We start from the raw sequence: 13,261 nt of genomic DNA on the forward strand, positions 1-13,261 counted from the left end.
CACTGTGATCACACAAACAAGATGTAATCTGGAGATGCTGTGAGCAAAGCTCGGTCAAATAGTACTTTTCAAATGCTTCCCTACGTTTGTTTAAAGCTGCTGGGAGGAGCAGATTGTACAGAAAGGTTTACCACATCAACAGTAATAATTCAGACATTTTTTCATTTAACAGTCACAGAGAAATGTTTTGAATTGATTGTGACAATTTGTGGTTTTATTGACATTAATTTACACTGCAAACCAAGTTCAGAGACAGAAAAAAAATGTAGTTGCAAGCATTATTCAAGAATTTGACCAGTGAATATAGATTAGCTGCATGTTAGTAAATGACTGGTGACACATGAACCCCAGAGATTTCTTTCTTTAAAGACACAGGAGTAGTTTGGTGCCATGTGTTTGTGTGTTTTATATTTTGAAAGGCCTAATGTCCTGTACAAGACAAAACTATACCATGTGATCTGACAGCTGGTCAGATGTAGTCACACCAGATAACTGAGTTCCTGATTAATGATAAACATAACCTCAGTGCAGAATGTTCAACAGTATCCACGTTAACATTTTCACAGAAAGTAGACATGTTAAAACTCTGCTGAGAAAATAAATGCATTTAAATGTACCTTTTATATATCATTGATCAGTATGACTATAATACACCGACAGTAGTTAGGATCTGGTGAAAACAGGCTGGCCAGTGAGTGTGTATGTCTATGTGAAAGTGGGTTTGCAAAAGGTTTGTTAGAGGCTGAAGATATTTAAAACAAAGCAGCAGAGACAAGAGTAAGAAACAAAAAGTGCAGACCGGAAATTGTGATTCATCACTGTCATCATCGCACAGAACTACATAGACATGGCATGTGTAAGGTAACAAGTGTACGCTTTGCGTCCCGCACTTTCTTTGTACTCCCTCAGTAGTAAAGCCAGACAAGTCTTTTAAATTGATCATGAATGATGATGATGAAAATGCTGCCTTGCTTCTGCAGTAGGAGTATAGAAGCATAGTATGTTAGTATTATAATATGTTATCTAGAAATAAGGTGACCAGGTCAGAGAGTGGGGCAATGGCAGCAGTTGCACATGGCACTATAGCTGGTTGTGTTGGTAAAGCAATGTTCTATGTCATTTTAGTATTAAAAAGTGTGCAGTAAATGTGTCTAAATAATATTAGATGATTAAACTGAAAGCATGTGTAATTATGAGAGGTAAAGCTCTATTTGTGCTGAGGGAAAGAACTGCTGTAGGATGGATTCAGTGAAGACCAAATCAATGAATATATGACACTAAAGGCATCTCAAAGATTAATCTGGTTTGTTTTTCCAAATAATTTTTATTGCACTTTTTTGTCTCAAACCTGTTGATCTGGGATTGCTGTGGACAATAAAATTTGTAATATTATTTACTAGCTGATCTGCATCTGTTAACTGACATGCATGATGCCTGTGTTCTCGCAATGCTTGTTTCTTGATGGGGCATCTCACGAGCTATTGTAATGTAGAGGAAGGGCTTGATGTTTACCGATTAGATCAGCATCTAGGGAAGAGAGAGACTTGACCTTTTACAATTTGACAAGTAGGAACGTTGTAAACACAGTGGATTTGCATTGTCATGTTTCCACTATGTGAAAATTACACAGAGAGGCACAAGCCCCAGGCATTGATGTGACATGAGATTGCTTCGGATGAGGATGAAAGGATGACAATAACCATAAAAGGTTATCAAAGATAAAATTGTGAGTGTGTGCACACGCGTGTGCGTGTGTGTTTGTGTGTGTGTGACAGTAATCTTACTTGGATTGTGTCGTGTTCACATACTCTCACTCACTGGTGCCATTATTGTAGACACCAAATTATTTTTCTCATTTTTCCTGCACTCTCTCCCCTCTTTTAATAGCCTATCCATGATTCAACAGGTCATTCCCATGGACCTAATCCCCTCATATCTAATTTATATAGTCTCTTTTCCTTTATCAGATGTAGTCATTACACCCACCAGTCTCCCCCCTCATTGAGTTGTTCCACAACCAGCTGGGTGCTGTAGTGAAGTGCTTTGAATGCTTAAGCAGAAGCAACCTTTCTCTCTACACGTATAAATATTTCAGGGACAGACGGGCAGAATAAATTGACAGTAAAATTGACATCAAATCTGGCTTTTAATTTCAAGAGAAAAAGGACATAGAAGCTGTAGGGGAGATAATGGAGAGGCTTACTGAGCGAGGAGAGGCCATGACCCCTGTGTCAAAGTGCTAATATAATTCACTGGGCCTCTGATGTATTATATCTATGTGTGAATATATATATATATACATACATACATACAGACATATATTTTTTTTTTCTTTTTTTTTTTCTTATGGTGTGTACACACATTTATATATATATATGTTGTACACAGCGGCAAACAAATCTTAAACAATTGGACTGTAGAGTGAGGAAACATTTGAGGTTTGAGGAAGACAGTGACAACACTGAAGGTTTAAGAGGTTAAGATAGACCGTGATCACTGCAGCTGCACACTGAAGTATTACATTAATTACATTTTGTTTGTGTCAGTGTGTGTGTGCGTGTGAGTGTGTGTGTGTGTGTGTGTGTGTGTGTGTGTGTGTGTGTGTGTGTGTGTGTAGGTGGGGGGGGGGGGGGGGGGGGGGGGGGGTGCCACCCTGTTGGCATTCTGTAATCCAACAGAGGGAAGGGGGGGTAAGTATCTGCATGTGTGCAGTGACAAAGATGGATCAACAGGATAGAGTATCTCGATGGCTCACTGTTGATTTTCATCCAAGGTGTTGTTTTGATTACTTTGGACACAGTCCAGAGTATTCTTTCACTGGCATTCAGTTTGGTAAAGATTTAATTATTTTCACTATGTGAAATGAACATGACTTGAATTCTTGTATTCTTCTGCACAACAAACAGGCTCCCTTTTCACATGAGCTGACATTGTAGAGACCTGCAAAACACATTCTGTCTTGTTTTATTTATTTGTTTATTTCTAGAGCAATGTATTTTCAGTTATATATATATATATATATTGGATGGATGGCCATGAGATTTAATGCAAACACTTACGCACTGTGATCACTCAAACAAGATGTAATCTGGAGATGCTGTGAGCAAAGCTCGGTCAAATAGTACTTTTCAAATGCTTCCCTAGGTTTGTTATGGAGGAGCAGATTGTACGTCAACAATAATTCAGACATTTGTCATTTGACAGTCACAGAGAAATGTTTTGAATTGATTTTTGACAATTTGTGTTTTTTTTTTACATTAATTTACACTGCAAACCAAGTTCAGAGACAGAAAAAATTTGTTGTAAGCATTATTCAAAGATTTGACCAGTGAATATAGATTAGCGGCATGTTAGTGAGTGACTGGTGACACATGAACCCCAGAGATTTCTTTCTTTAAAATGTCATGTGATCTGATAGCTGGTCAGATGTAGTCACACTAAATAACTGAGTTCCTGATTAATGATAAACATAACCTCAGTGCAGAATGTTCAACAGTATCCACATGTTCACAAAAAGTAGATATGTAAAAACCCTTCTGAGAAAATAAATGCATTTAAATGTAAATTTGCTCTTGCTGTGATTTTGCACGGCAATATTTATGGAGATTTATTATTACACTTCACAATGTAGATAGAGCAGATACATTGTATTCAGTACATTTGGATATATAACTGTGATCTGTACCTGTAAACATACAGTATAGTGCCTCTTTTCAATTTGGGCAACTCCTTCCTCCCTGCCCTCTTTCTCTTTACTATACCCTCCCTCCTCCTTCCCCTCACACTCCCCCCCTCCCCTCATTCACCTCCGCACCAGATCACATCCCAAATTCCTGGAGCTGGCTGCTCTGCTAATTCCCTCTGACAGCCCCAGTGTCGGTGTCGTGGCCCAGCTCAGGACACTGTCAGCCTCTTTCCTGCTCGCCCTACGGACCTCGCTCTGCTTGTATCACCACACACTAGAGAATGGCCCTGCTCTTCTCTTAAACTTTGCCTTTGTCTTCCTCTCACTTAGTCAGCTCTTTCACTGATTCTTTAGAAAGTTGAGGCAAGTGATGCTTGCAAAAATGCAAACTTATTTAATTTTCAAAAAAGCCGGCATCAAACACAAAGAATTTTAGTTTTATTATGAAAAATAGAAATAAAAGAATAAAATCTGATGCATAAATTCACTGATTTTAGTAACTAAAATTCTTACATTTTATCTCCCTTCCTCTCTTTTTCTGCCTCTCTCTCTATCTCTCTATCTCTCTCTCAGCATGATGGGTTGTGTCCAGTCAGTGGGCAGCTTTGGTGTAATTTGGCCCACAGGGACTGTTGGCAGTAGGTGTGGGGATAAAGGGAGTAGCGATGGTGGGGTTTTGAGAAAAGCAGGCTTAGTGTGGGGCCTTGGACGGAGGGGCCAGCAAGCACATAGGAAAAGCATTAAATAAACATTAATGGAACTAGGTTACAGGAGATTTATTAAGGAGGCTTTTTGGGCCCACACTGTAGGGTTTTATGCAGCACTTTAATAACTCTCTCATGCACACAGGTAAACAAACCAGGTAATTTATTGCCATCCTCATAGGTGGCCATTGTGAAAACTGTTTTAACTTTGTTTTGGCCCATAAATGGATTTTTTCCCCTCTTTCTCTGTGTTTTATCGTGAAATTGAATGAAGTCTAGCCCCAGCTTTTTTACATCTAGGGTAAGTCTGACTTGGATATGATTTTGATGTCACTTTGTGGTGTTAAAAACGAGTGCCCTTAATCGCAGCTTACTGATGTTAAATGTACTCTTTCTGGCATGTCAAACATACAGATAGAAAGTGACTGATTAAACACAGTAATGAGGACACTGTGGCAGGACAAAGAACTAATTCTAGATTTTTACAAGGACATGGTGCATTTTGGCAAGAACAGGGGATTTTAGAGAGGGAATTATAAAAACATGAACAACAGAGCAGTGCCACTGATGTCACATTTCACATTGGACGTCCTCTTTGTAAATTGACACTGTCTGATACGATGCTGTCAGAAACTGGAGTATTGTGTGACAAGCCTTTGTGTTACATGCTTAGATTCGCTGCTATTCCTCAAGCCTGTTTTTAACTATAATTGTATATAATTCCAGTTGTGCCAGCTTCAGTTACTGAAATAGACTATCTGACCATCCATTGGATCATAAAATACAATAGGCACTCCACAGATATATTTGGTAGCATCCACATGTGCAACATCGAGCCTTCCAGCCCTGGAACATTTATCTTGCACTGTGTTGGTCAGGTTCAGTGCACGAGAAGTGCAGACAGGAGCCCTTCTCTGAGGACTATGAGAAGAGGAGAGCAGAGACTGATAAACAGGGTCAGGCCAACCAAAGGCTGCATGATGCTTTACCTTGAGTCCCATCGCCTCTGCTCCCTGCTCTGCTTAAAGCCCAGGTGATGTGAATACCAGACACAGCTCAGACAGCAGACTCCTGAAAGTTCACTCTGAGTAGGAGAGAAAGAAGGGAGTTCTTGTCTGAGTGAGAGAATTTAATGGGAAGAATATCAAGGGGAAATGTAGAAAGAGAATTATAAAGGGAATGGGTTTGAGTAAGACAGTGGTGGACAGGAAGAAAAGAGAAAGAAATAGAAAAAGATTTATCTTTGGAGAAGGAGTAACCATAAAGGCTACACTGACTGTGAGAAAGTAAGGGAAAGAAAAGAGTAACAGACAACCGCACAGAGGCATTCAAAGAATGATTGTGTGTCTCTGTGCATGTGGACTATATATATGCGTGTGTGTGAGTGTTTGCCTGTTCATTCTGTGTCTGTATGTGTGTTTGATGAGGGCTCTACCATACCGGTTTTGTTGCTGCAGGATAGTGTGCGTCAGGCTCCATCAATATGACATGTCTTTGATGTGGAAATACAAGGAGCAAAAGCCCAGCCAGCCTCAGTCCAGTCCCCAGCGGGACACATCTACCACTGTGCATATGCATACATGTGTATTTGAGTGTGTGTGAGAGAGAATAGAGAGAAGTAGAGAAAGAGAAACACAGAGCCACAAGCCACAACAAGTACCAAATGTAACCACTGCTTCAATGTTTTTAACTCTCATTCGGCAACAGTTTTGACCCGAACATTTCCTGAGCTAAACACAGTGTGTGGACGCTGCTCTGGAGTCGATCAATGTTTTATGTAAATGCTGCTAATAAGCATTTACATGCCAATGTTGAGTAATATCCACATGTCCTTTGCTGCTGAATTGACACACTGATGTTTTTGTTGCTGTTTGACATGAACCTGTTGCTGATCCTTGGTTACAGTTTTCAGTTTAACATTATAAATATTTATTCTTTCTTGTTTTTACAATTATCATTTCATCCTTGAGAGTTAATTTTCCATTCTGACCAATTAGGCATTGTTGAGATGGAGCATTTTATATGAAGCTCAGCCTGGCACTCGAAACTGCATTTGAATTTTTGGATGAAGTACTGAGGTTCAGTTTCACTAATAAATGACACCATACCATATGGCGCTGTTCATGGTAGATTGCTCCCAGAAAGTGATTTTTTCTTTACAAGGATCATTTTAAGACTTTACCAAACAAATTTTTCCAAAGTTTAACTTTTTAAATCTCTCTCTTGGACCCCTGAGTGTTCACACACAAGTGGAGTGAGGGGGAGGAGGAAGAAGAAGAAGAGAAGAAGAAGAAGAGATAAAGGCAGTCTGACCACAGAAGGGGGACAAATCAGGCCAAGGCAGACAAGTAGATAGAGGCAAACAAGAACAAAGACAGAAGGATGAGTCCATCCATCGGGCCTGTGCGTGGGGTTGCTGCTATCCTGGTTGCTGCTAATCGCTGCTCTGCTTTGGTAAACACTAGCTTGCAGGGAGGTAAATCCAACCAGCCTACCTCGTCAGTTTCTTATTCCTTCTCAGCTTCACAAAGGCCTTTCCACAAATACAAGCTTAAATGTGAGCATATTTAAGTGCACACATACATCACATGCATACAGAGCAAGCACAAATAAATGTTGTAGGTCTATTTAAAAGCCATGGAAAAAAATAAATAAATTGAGCGTTACTAACTTGGTTAGGGACACAGAACAATCCCTGGACTTCGACATGGAATTCTACCAAGATGACAGAACAAACAAACAATAAATAAATGGTAATGTAGAAAAACAGTGGCTTCCACATCATACTGGCAGATTGCTCGCAAAGGACAATATCTTGAAAACTGTTTAGCCCTGACAATCACAGGCCACATGCTGCACCAACAGCCTGTGTATGTTGCCAAGACGACTGCACATGAGCACTAATTGCCTATAACTGTACCCATGACACAGAGAACAAGAAGCTGCTGCCTTAGCATGTAAGTAGGACATAAAGAAGCAAAATACAATCCCAATTATGCCTTTCTGTTTTGTTTGACAGTAACATTGTCTTTATTTGTTCAGTTAAATTGGGAAGCTTTCAGAATGACATTCACACAGATACATACACACACATCTAATTAGCTAAAAGAATATGTGTATGTTCTCATAGAGGATTATTATTATACCTATTACTTAAAGCATTCTGTCATGTCTGGCAATGCAAACCCCTTTTCAACAGCCACTTATACTTGTTTCTGTATTAACACAGAACTGAAGTGTTATAAATTTAATGGGCAGTTTTAAGTCTGATTGAATAAGAGATCAAAACACAGATATCGGCACACACGTTTCATTGTTTGGTTCAATTTGGGTTTTATTTCACTTGCTTTCTTACTCTGGTCTTTGGTTCTATCTGTTCTGATTACATTGTACTCACCAAAGTAAAATAGCAGCATTTCTTAAAAAAAATAGTCTCACAGGACATGAAACACAAGCGGTCAGTCAGTCAGAGAGGTTTTAAACGAACCCATAGGGCAGTCAGACTTCTTTGTAAGAGAAAACAAAGGCAAAGGGCAACTTTAACACTTTTTTAAATACATTTGTGCAAACCACAGTTTTCCTTTGAAATGAGTAATTATTAGGAACATTACAGGTGTGCTCTCTTTTACTCAAAATAAAATGGTAGCTAATCTGGCAAAACCTTCAGGTTGATTATATTATGTCTGATCATGTAACTGTATTTGTTGCTCTGTTGGACATATTTTTAGAGATGCTGTCACAATGTTATATCCAATAGAACAGAATGAAACCAGATTTATAATGATTTCATATCATAGTGATAAGCTTTGAGCCATTACAGATATTATGACTATAACTTTAATAATAGCTTATTACAAATGCAGATGAAAATGATTGAAGACACAGCGGGTGTTGGACTCCATTGCTGATCCATTGGAACTAAGATGGAGTTTCTACTGCAGGTAGCTGTTGTTGCCCCATGCTTGTCTGTGTTTGCGAGCGTGTACATGCATGTATATACAAGTTGGTGGGTGTGTGTGAATTTGTGTCGTCCTCATCCCACCCAGGGTGTGTGAGTCTTGGAGTTTCCAAGCGCAGTCTCCATGAGGTCAGTGGCTGCTGTGATAATGCTTAACTGATGCCGGCTGTCAATAGCCATTCACCAGGAGAAAAGTGCTCCGCCTGTTCAGTAAATTACACAGTGCGACGTGAGCTGTGAGGTTCAAAACAACCTGACCCCACTGTTGTTGGAAGAAACAATAGAACAATGACTGCAATCAGCTTTTCCAGAAACCATCTGTGTCACGCTGCTGACTACAAAACACCTTTCCATTACTCCAGGGCTGCAGCTATTAGCTCACCATGCTATTGACTCCAAAGTGAGATGGAGAGGTTATTGTAATGGCACATTAGATTGTCTCTGACCCTTCTTTATCCAGTGTTTTGTTTTGCTGACCTTGACATAGGTGGGTTTCTTGAATCCAATAAAGCTTCTGAAGTGATCATTTCTCACAATGGCTCGTCTTTTCACAGATGAACATATTTGCGAGGTGTCATTACATTATCACACATTATCGTTATATTGCTGACTACAGTAGGTTTTAAAATATATTTTGTCTCTGTTTCAGACATGATTTTTTTTTCCTTAACTCTGTCCTCCTCACGGCTTCTGCAAGCATGCCCGGGAGCAGTATGAAAAACTATCCACCATGCATAAGAACATGCAGAAGCTGTACGAGAGCATCGGCAGCTACTTTGCCTTTGACCCTCACTCGGTTAGTGTGGAGGATTTCTTTGGAGAACTGGCCAACTTCCGCATCCTCTTCATGGTGAGTATAAAGTTTATGGTTTGTTTACATGTACATGAAAAGTTTCATGTTTACTGTTTCTTCAAAAACCACACACACACACACACACACACACACACACACACACACACACACACACACACACACACACACACACACACACACACACACACACAGACTAACAGAAGTCACCACCCACACATGCACATGCTTTTGCACACACTTTCACTTGCTTACACACATTGCGTGTCATTGAAATAAGAACAGAATTTATGTGTCACACATACACACTTTCATCAGACTTGAAGCAGGTCCTGGCAGATGGTGAAGACACGCGTGAACATTACAGTATAATACTTTTATGGATGAAACTGGATGTTAAAGTGGTGCAGTGATTTAGTGTTACACTTCCATAAAGTTGGGGTCTCATAAGAAACAGATTTCAAAAGGAAACATGAAAATCGAAGCAGCAGAGGCCAAGATATCAAGATATCCTAACATTTGCTTCTTTGTATCAGTCATGCTCTAAAAACACTTGATCCATCACTATATCATCAGGGCTATTTTCCCAAACTTACCAGATCTCCTCCAGAATCACAGAGAACATTATACAACTGAAATCTGTGTGAGCTACATGGGTAGAAATATTTTTCCTCCCAGTCATCTGATAGTCAATCAAGATTTGTGTTTTTGAGACAATCTGCTGCTAGTTTCAGTTCTCAGGGTTATTTCACTTTCCTCATCTAAAAATGCCAAAGAGTTTTTGGTGAGAGAAAGTGCTCCATGTTTTCTGGTCATTTATTGTGGTCTTTAAATTCTGTTGGCTGGCCCTGACATGCTTTTTTCAGTTTTCCTTTTAAGTTCTTGCACTCTTCTCTGCAAGAATGTAACCATGCTCACCTGCTGTGTGACTTCCTTCCATATGGTATCTTTTAGTAGGTCATAATGCCACTGTGTATGCCAAAGATTTTTTTTTTTTTTTTTTTACAATCAGTGACCTAAACTTTTTTTGTTACAGAACTCTTTCTTTTCCACTTTCTTCAATGCCATCTTGGTCTGCAAGGTTATGAAATTTTTTTTCTCTCTTTTTTTCGGAGAATGGTGTTTCATAGGGGGATTGTTTGGTAAGTTTACTTAAGGTTTATAAGGTTTGAAGTCATGCTTCTGAGCGTTTGATGGATCTGGCATGTTTTAAATCTGAATTTTAAACCTGAATGTATCATTTGCAAATATATTCACAAAATTTCACAAATGAGACCAATTGTTTTTAATGCACATTCAGAAGTACACAAGTGTGTAAATTGTAATATAGGCTTTATGGATAGAAGCTTCTCCACCTACATTTTCTGTGCTGTAAATCCAAATGGGAAACAAAAATGCTTAATCGCATTTACATGAGTGCACAGTGTCAGATGCTTAAACTTACAACTTTTTTTTTTTTTAGGTAGACACGTGAATCAGTACTGATTAAGAAACTTCTAGTTATAAAACTTATAAAACAGATTAGAATATATTATTTGAAAGAAGGAATGGTGAGAATAGGAGAATGTATGTCAGTGTCTCACTGATAAAAGAGGCCTGTGCAAGCTTCTTAACCTGTTAAACACAGTTTCATTAGCTTGAGGCTGCATGTGTGTATGCGTGTGCATGTGCTGTCACCACAGGGCATTGTAGATATTGTGCGATTTTGTTAGGGCTAATGAGTCTAGAGAGGACTTCAGAAAGTAGATAAAGTTGTACTTTACTTTACCAACTGAGAGTTTAAAATTATTTTCATTATGGCAGAGAAAAAGTTCCTGTAAAATGTTTTTACCTGTATTGACTTTAAGCAATATAACACAACGTATGGTGTTGGAGATATAAAACATTTGAAAAAAATTCTGAATTTCCACAACACAAGTAGAAAGGGCATACATGAGTAAGAAAGGTACTGAGGCAAAAGTAGAACATGAATTGACTTTGAATAAAAGTAAAATTCAAAATGTTTTCTGCTTCTTGGTGTTGGTTGGTGTTACAGGAAATTTGGTTCAGAGAACAGTGAATGAAGCACATTGGGCTAAACAGATTAGCTAAAGAGGTGATAATAACAGCGAGGTAAACACCACATCATCTCAGAACAAAGTACAAGTTCATTTTTCCTGACTAGACAAGTGTGTTAAACATTTATTCAAGTGTCTTTGCTTTCTACCTTCTACAGTCTATCTATCCCTCCTGGCACCGCCCCAAAATTTCCAGTGTCAGGATGATGACATGGTGTCCAGAAGGCATGCTCTCAGTATTCACAATCCATTAACGTGAATGGCAAGGTCCCCTTGTCTGAATCCTTCTCCTCTCTTTACTCTGATCCCCATCTGAAACCAACTTTTCATTCCCGCTGATCAAAGAGCACCAGCACACAACACAACGCTCCCTCAAGGATTCCAGAGTTGCATATCTCTAAAAGAGGCATCCACCCAAGAAAATAAATTATTCTCTCAAGCAAATAGCTGCATATGAATATTTTATTACTGATTTAAACTTTCCTGCTATGGGTAAGGGGAGGGAAGTGAGTGGGATAAAGTGTTGTGCTGTGGTTAAAATGGGTGGGGGGCTGGTTATAAGTTAATATATTCATATAAAAACAATCCTTTAATCACCATATTCTTCAGATATTATTTATAGTTTTTGGCTCTTCAGCTCTGCTGACAGAAAGGCTAATCCCATCTGCTTGCATAGCACAAGGAATCAATGGCAGTTTCTACTTGAATGTTGTTTTTATTTTCTTACCCTGTAAAAACAACTGAGCTAGCTTCTTTGCAGCACAATAAAAAAAAACCTCTTTCTTAGCTTTTCTTGTCTGTGCAAGAATGTTGGAGAGATGTCTGCTAGTTATTTATCTTTGACAAAGTTGGCCGACATCAACCATTACTGATTTGTTCCAAATGACAAATCAAATGAACACTATGACTTCTTGTCAGTTAATAATTCAGAAACAGCCCTGAATTTAACTTCTTGATATGCCGGGTGTGCCCGAGACTTTTATTTCAATATTGAGACATTGAGTTGTTTGGCTCAGACAAAACATCTTCGCTAACTTCCATCTATGTTGCATTGCCCTGTGTAATGCATTCACAGCACAAAGCATCTGCAGTATTAAAGAATTCCATTGCAATACAGTCACCCTAAATTGCTTTTACTAAAAAGCTAGGGCTTAATGCACCCGACCGACATGAGGCATTTGAGTAAACGCATTGACAGACAGTCCTCACAGAACTGAATGTAACTGATAAGAGAATCCATTAACTCTATTTTCCTTCTGTTTCATTCTCTTTCTCTCCCTCACTCTCGTCCCATTCTCTTTTTTTTCTGTGGCCAGTGAAATATTATTTGATTTCAGCACATGGAGTCAGTATTCGAAGAGTCCAACAATTTGTTAATTTAATGCTGCTGCCATATTCTGAAATAGAGTATGAGTGAAATGCAATCGCAGGGTCTGTATGTGTAATCCTGACCAGGAGCATGGGGGATGAGGATTTTTCCATTAATGAGTTATCAAAGCGCAGCAGATGGGCTGGGATGAGCTAACAGTCTTCCTTGTTGATTGAGTCACTTTCTAATAAGACCAAAAGACCCAGACCGGGTTCGCAGAGTAGCAAGATAGAGCATCTAAGATTGGAATGATGATTTTTGTGTGTGTGTGTGTGTGTGTGTGTGTGTGTGTGTGTGTGTGTGTGTGTGTGTGTGTGTGTGTGTGTGTGTGTGTGTGTGTGTGTGTGTGTGTGTGTGTGCGCATTTGTCCACTTTTGAGCCCATTTGATATTTCTAAAGCTCGCTAATTCCTTCACAATGTGACAAATTATCATAATCATGCTGCTCATGCTGAAGATGATGCTCTGACAGTGCCACTCTCCCCACCTTCTTGCTAAATCACTGTCATGTTTCCTCAGTTTTTTTACTTACACTGGAATGACACAGTCATTAAAATCATTGCACCAGATTTTGGAGGTCACCTATCAATATGGGAATACATCTATACCACAGAGCAGAAGTCTCACAATCTGTAACTTATAACTTCTTGAAGCCACCCCCCCCCCCCCCCCCCCCCC

The 13,261-nt window shown here is 39.2% G+C and overlaps 1 protein-coding gene across 4 annotated transcripts in view; it reads left to right on the plus strand.

Moving 5' to 3' along the window:
- The window catches only part of diaph2 (diaphanous related formin 2), a 397,964-nt gene that overhangs the window by 296,085 nt on the left and 88,618 nt on the right, over positions 1 to 13,261 (plus strand). For all 4 annotated transcript variants that reach the window (XM_022759875.1, XM_022759878.1, XM_022759876.1 and 1 more), the window contains one exon: positions 9,033 to 9,197. In XM_022759875.1, the coding sequence (XP_022615596.1) occupies positions 9,033 to 9,197 (165 nt within the window). The remainder of the gene's footprint in view (positions 1 to 9,032; positions 9,198 to 13,261) is intronic.

Source organism: Seriola dumerili, unplaced genomic scaffold (assembly GCF_002260705.1).
Source record: "Seriola dumerili isolate Sdu_G_001 unplaced genomic scaffold, Sdu_1.0 BDQW01000331.1, whole genome shotgun sequence".
Classification (NCBI taxonomy): domain Eukaryota; kingdom Metazoa; phylum Chordata; class Actinopteri; order Carangiformes; family Carangidae; genus Seriola; species Seriola dumerili.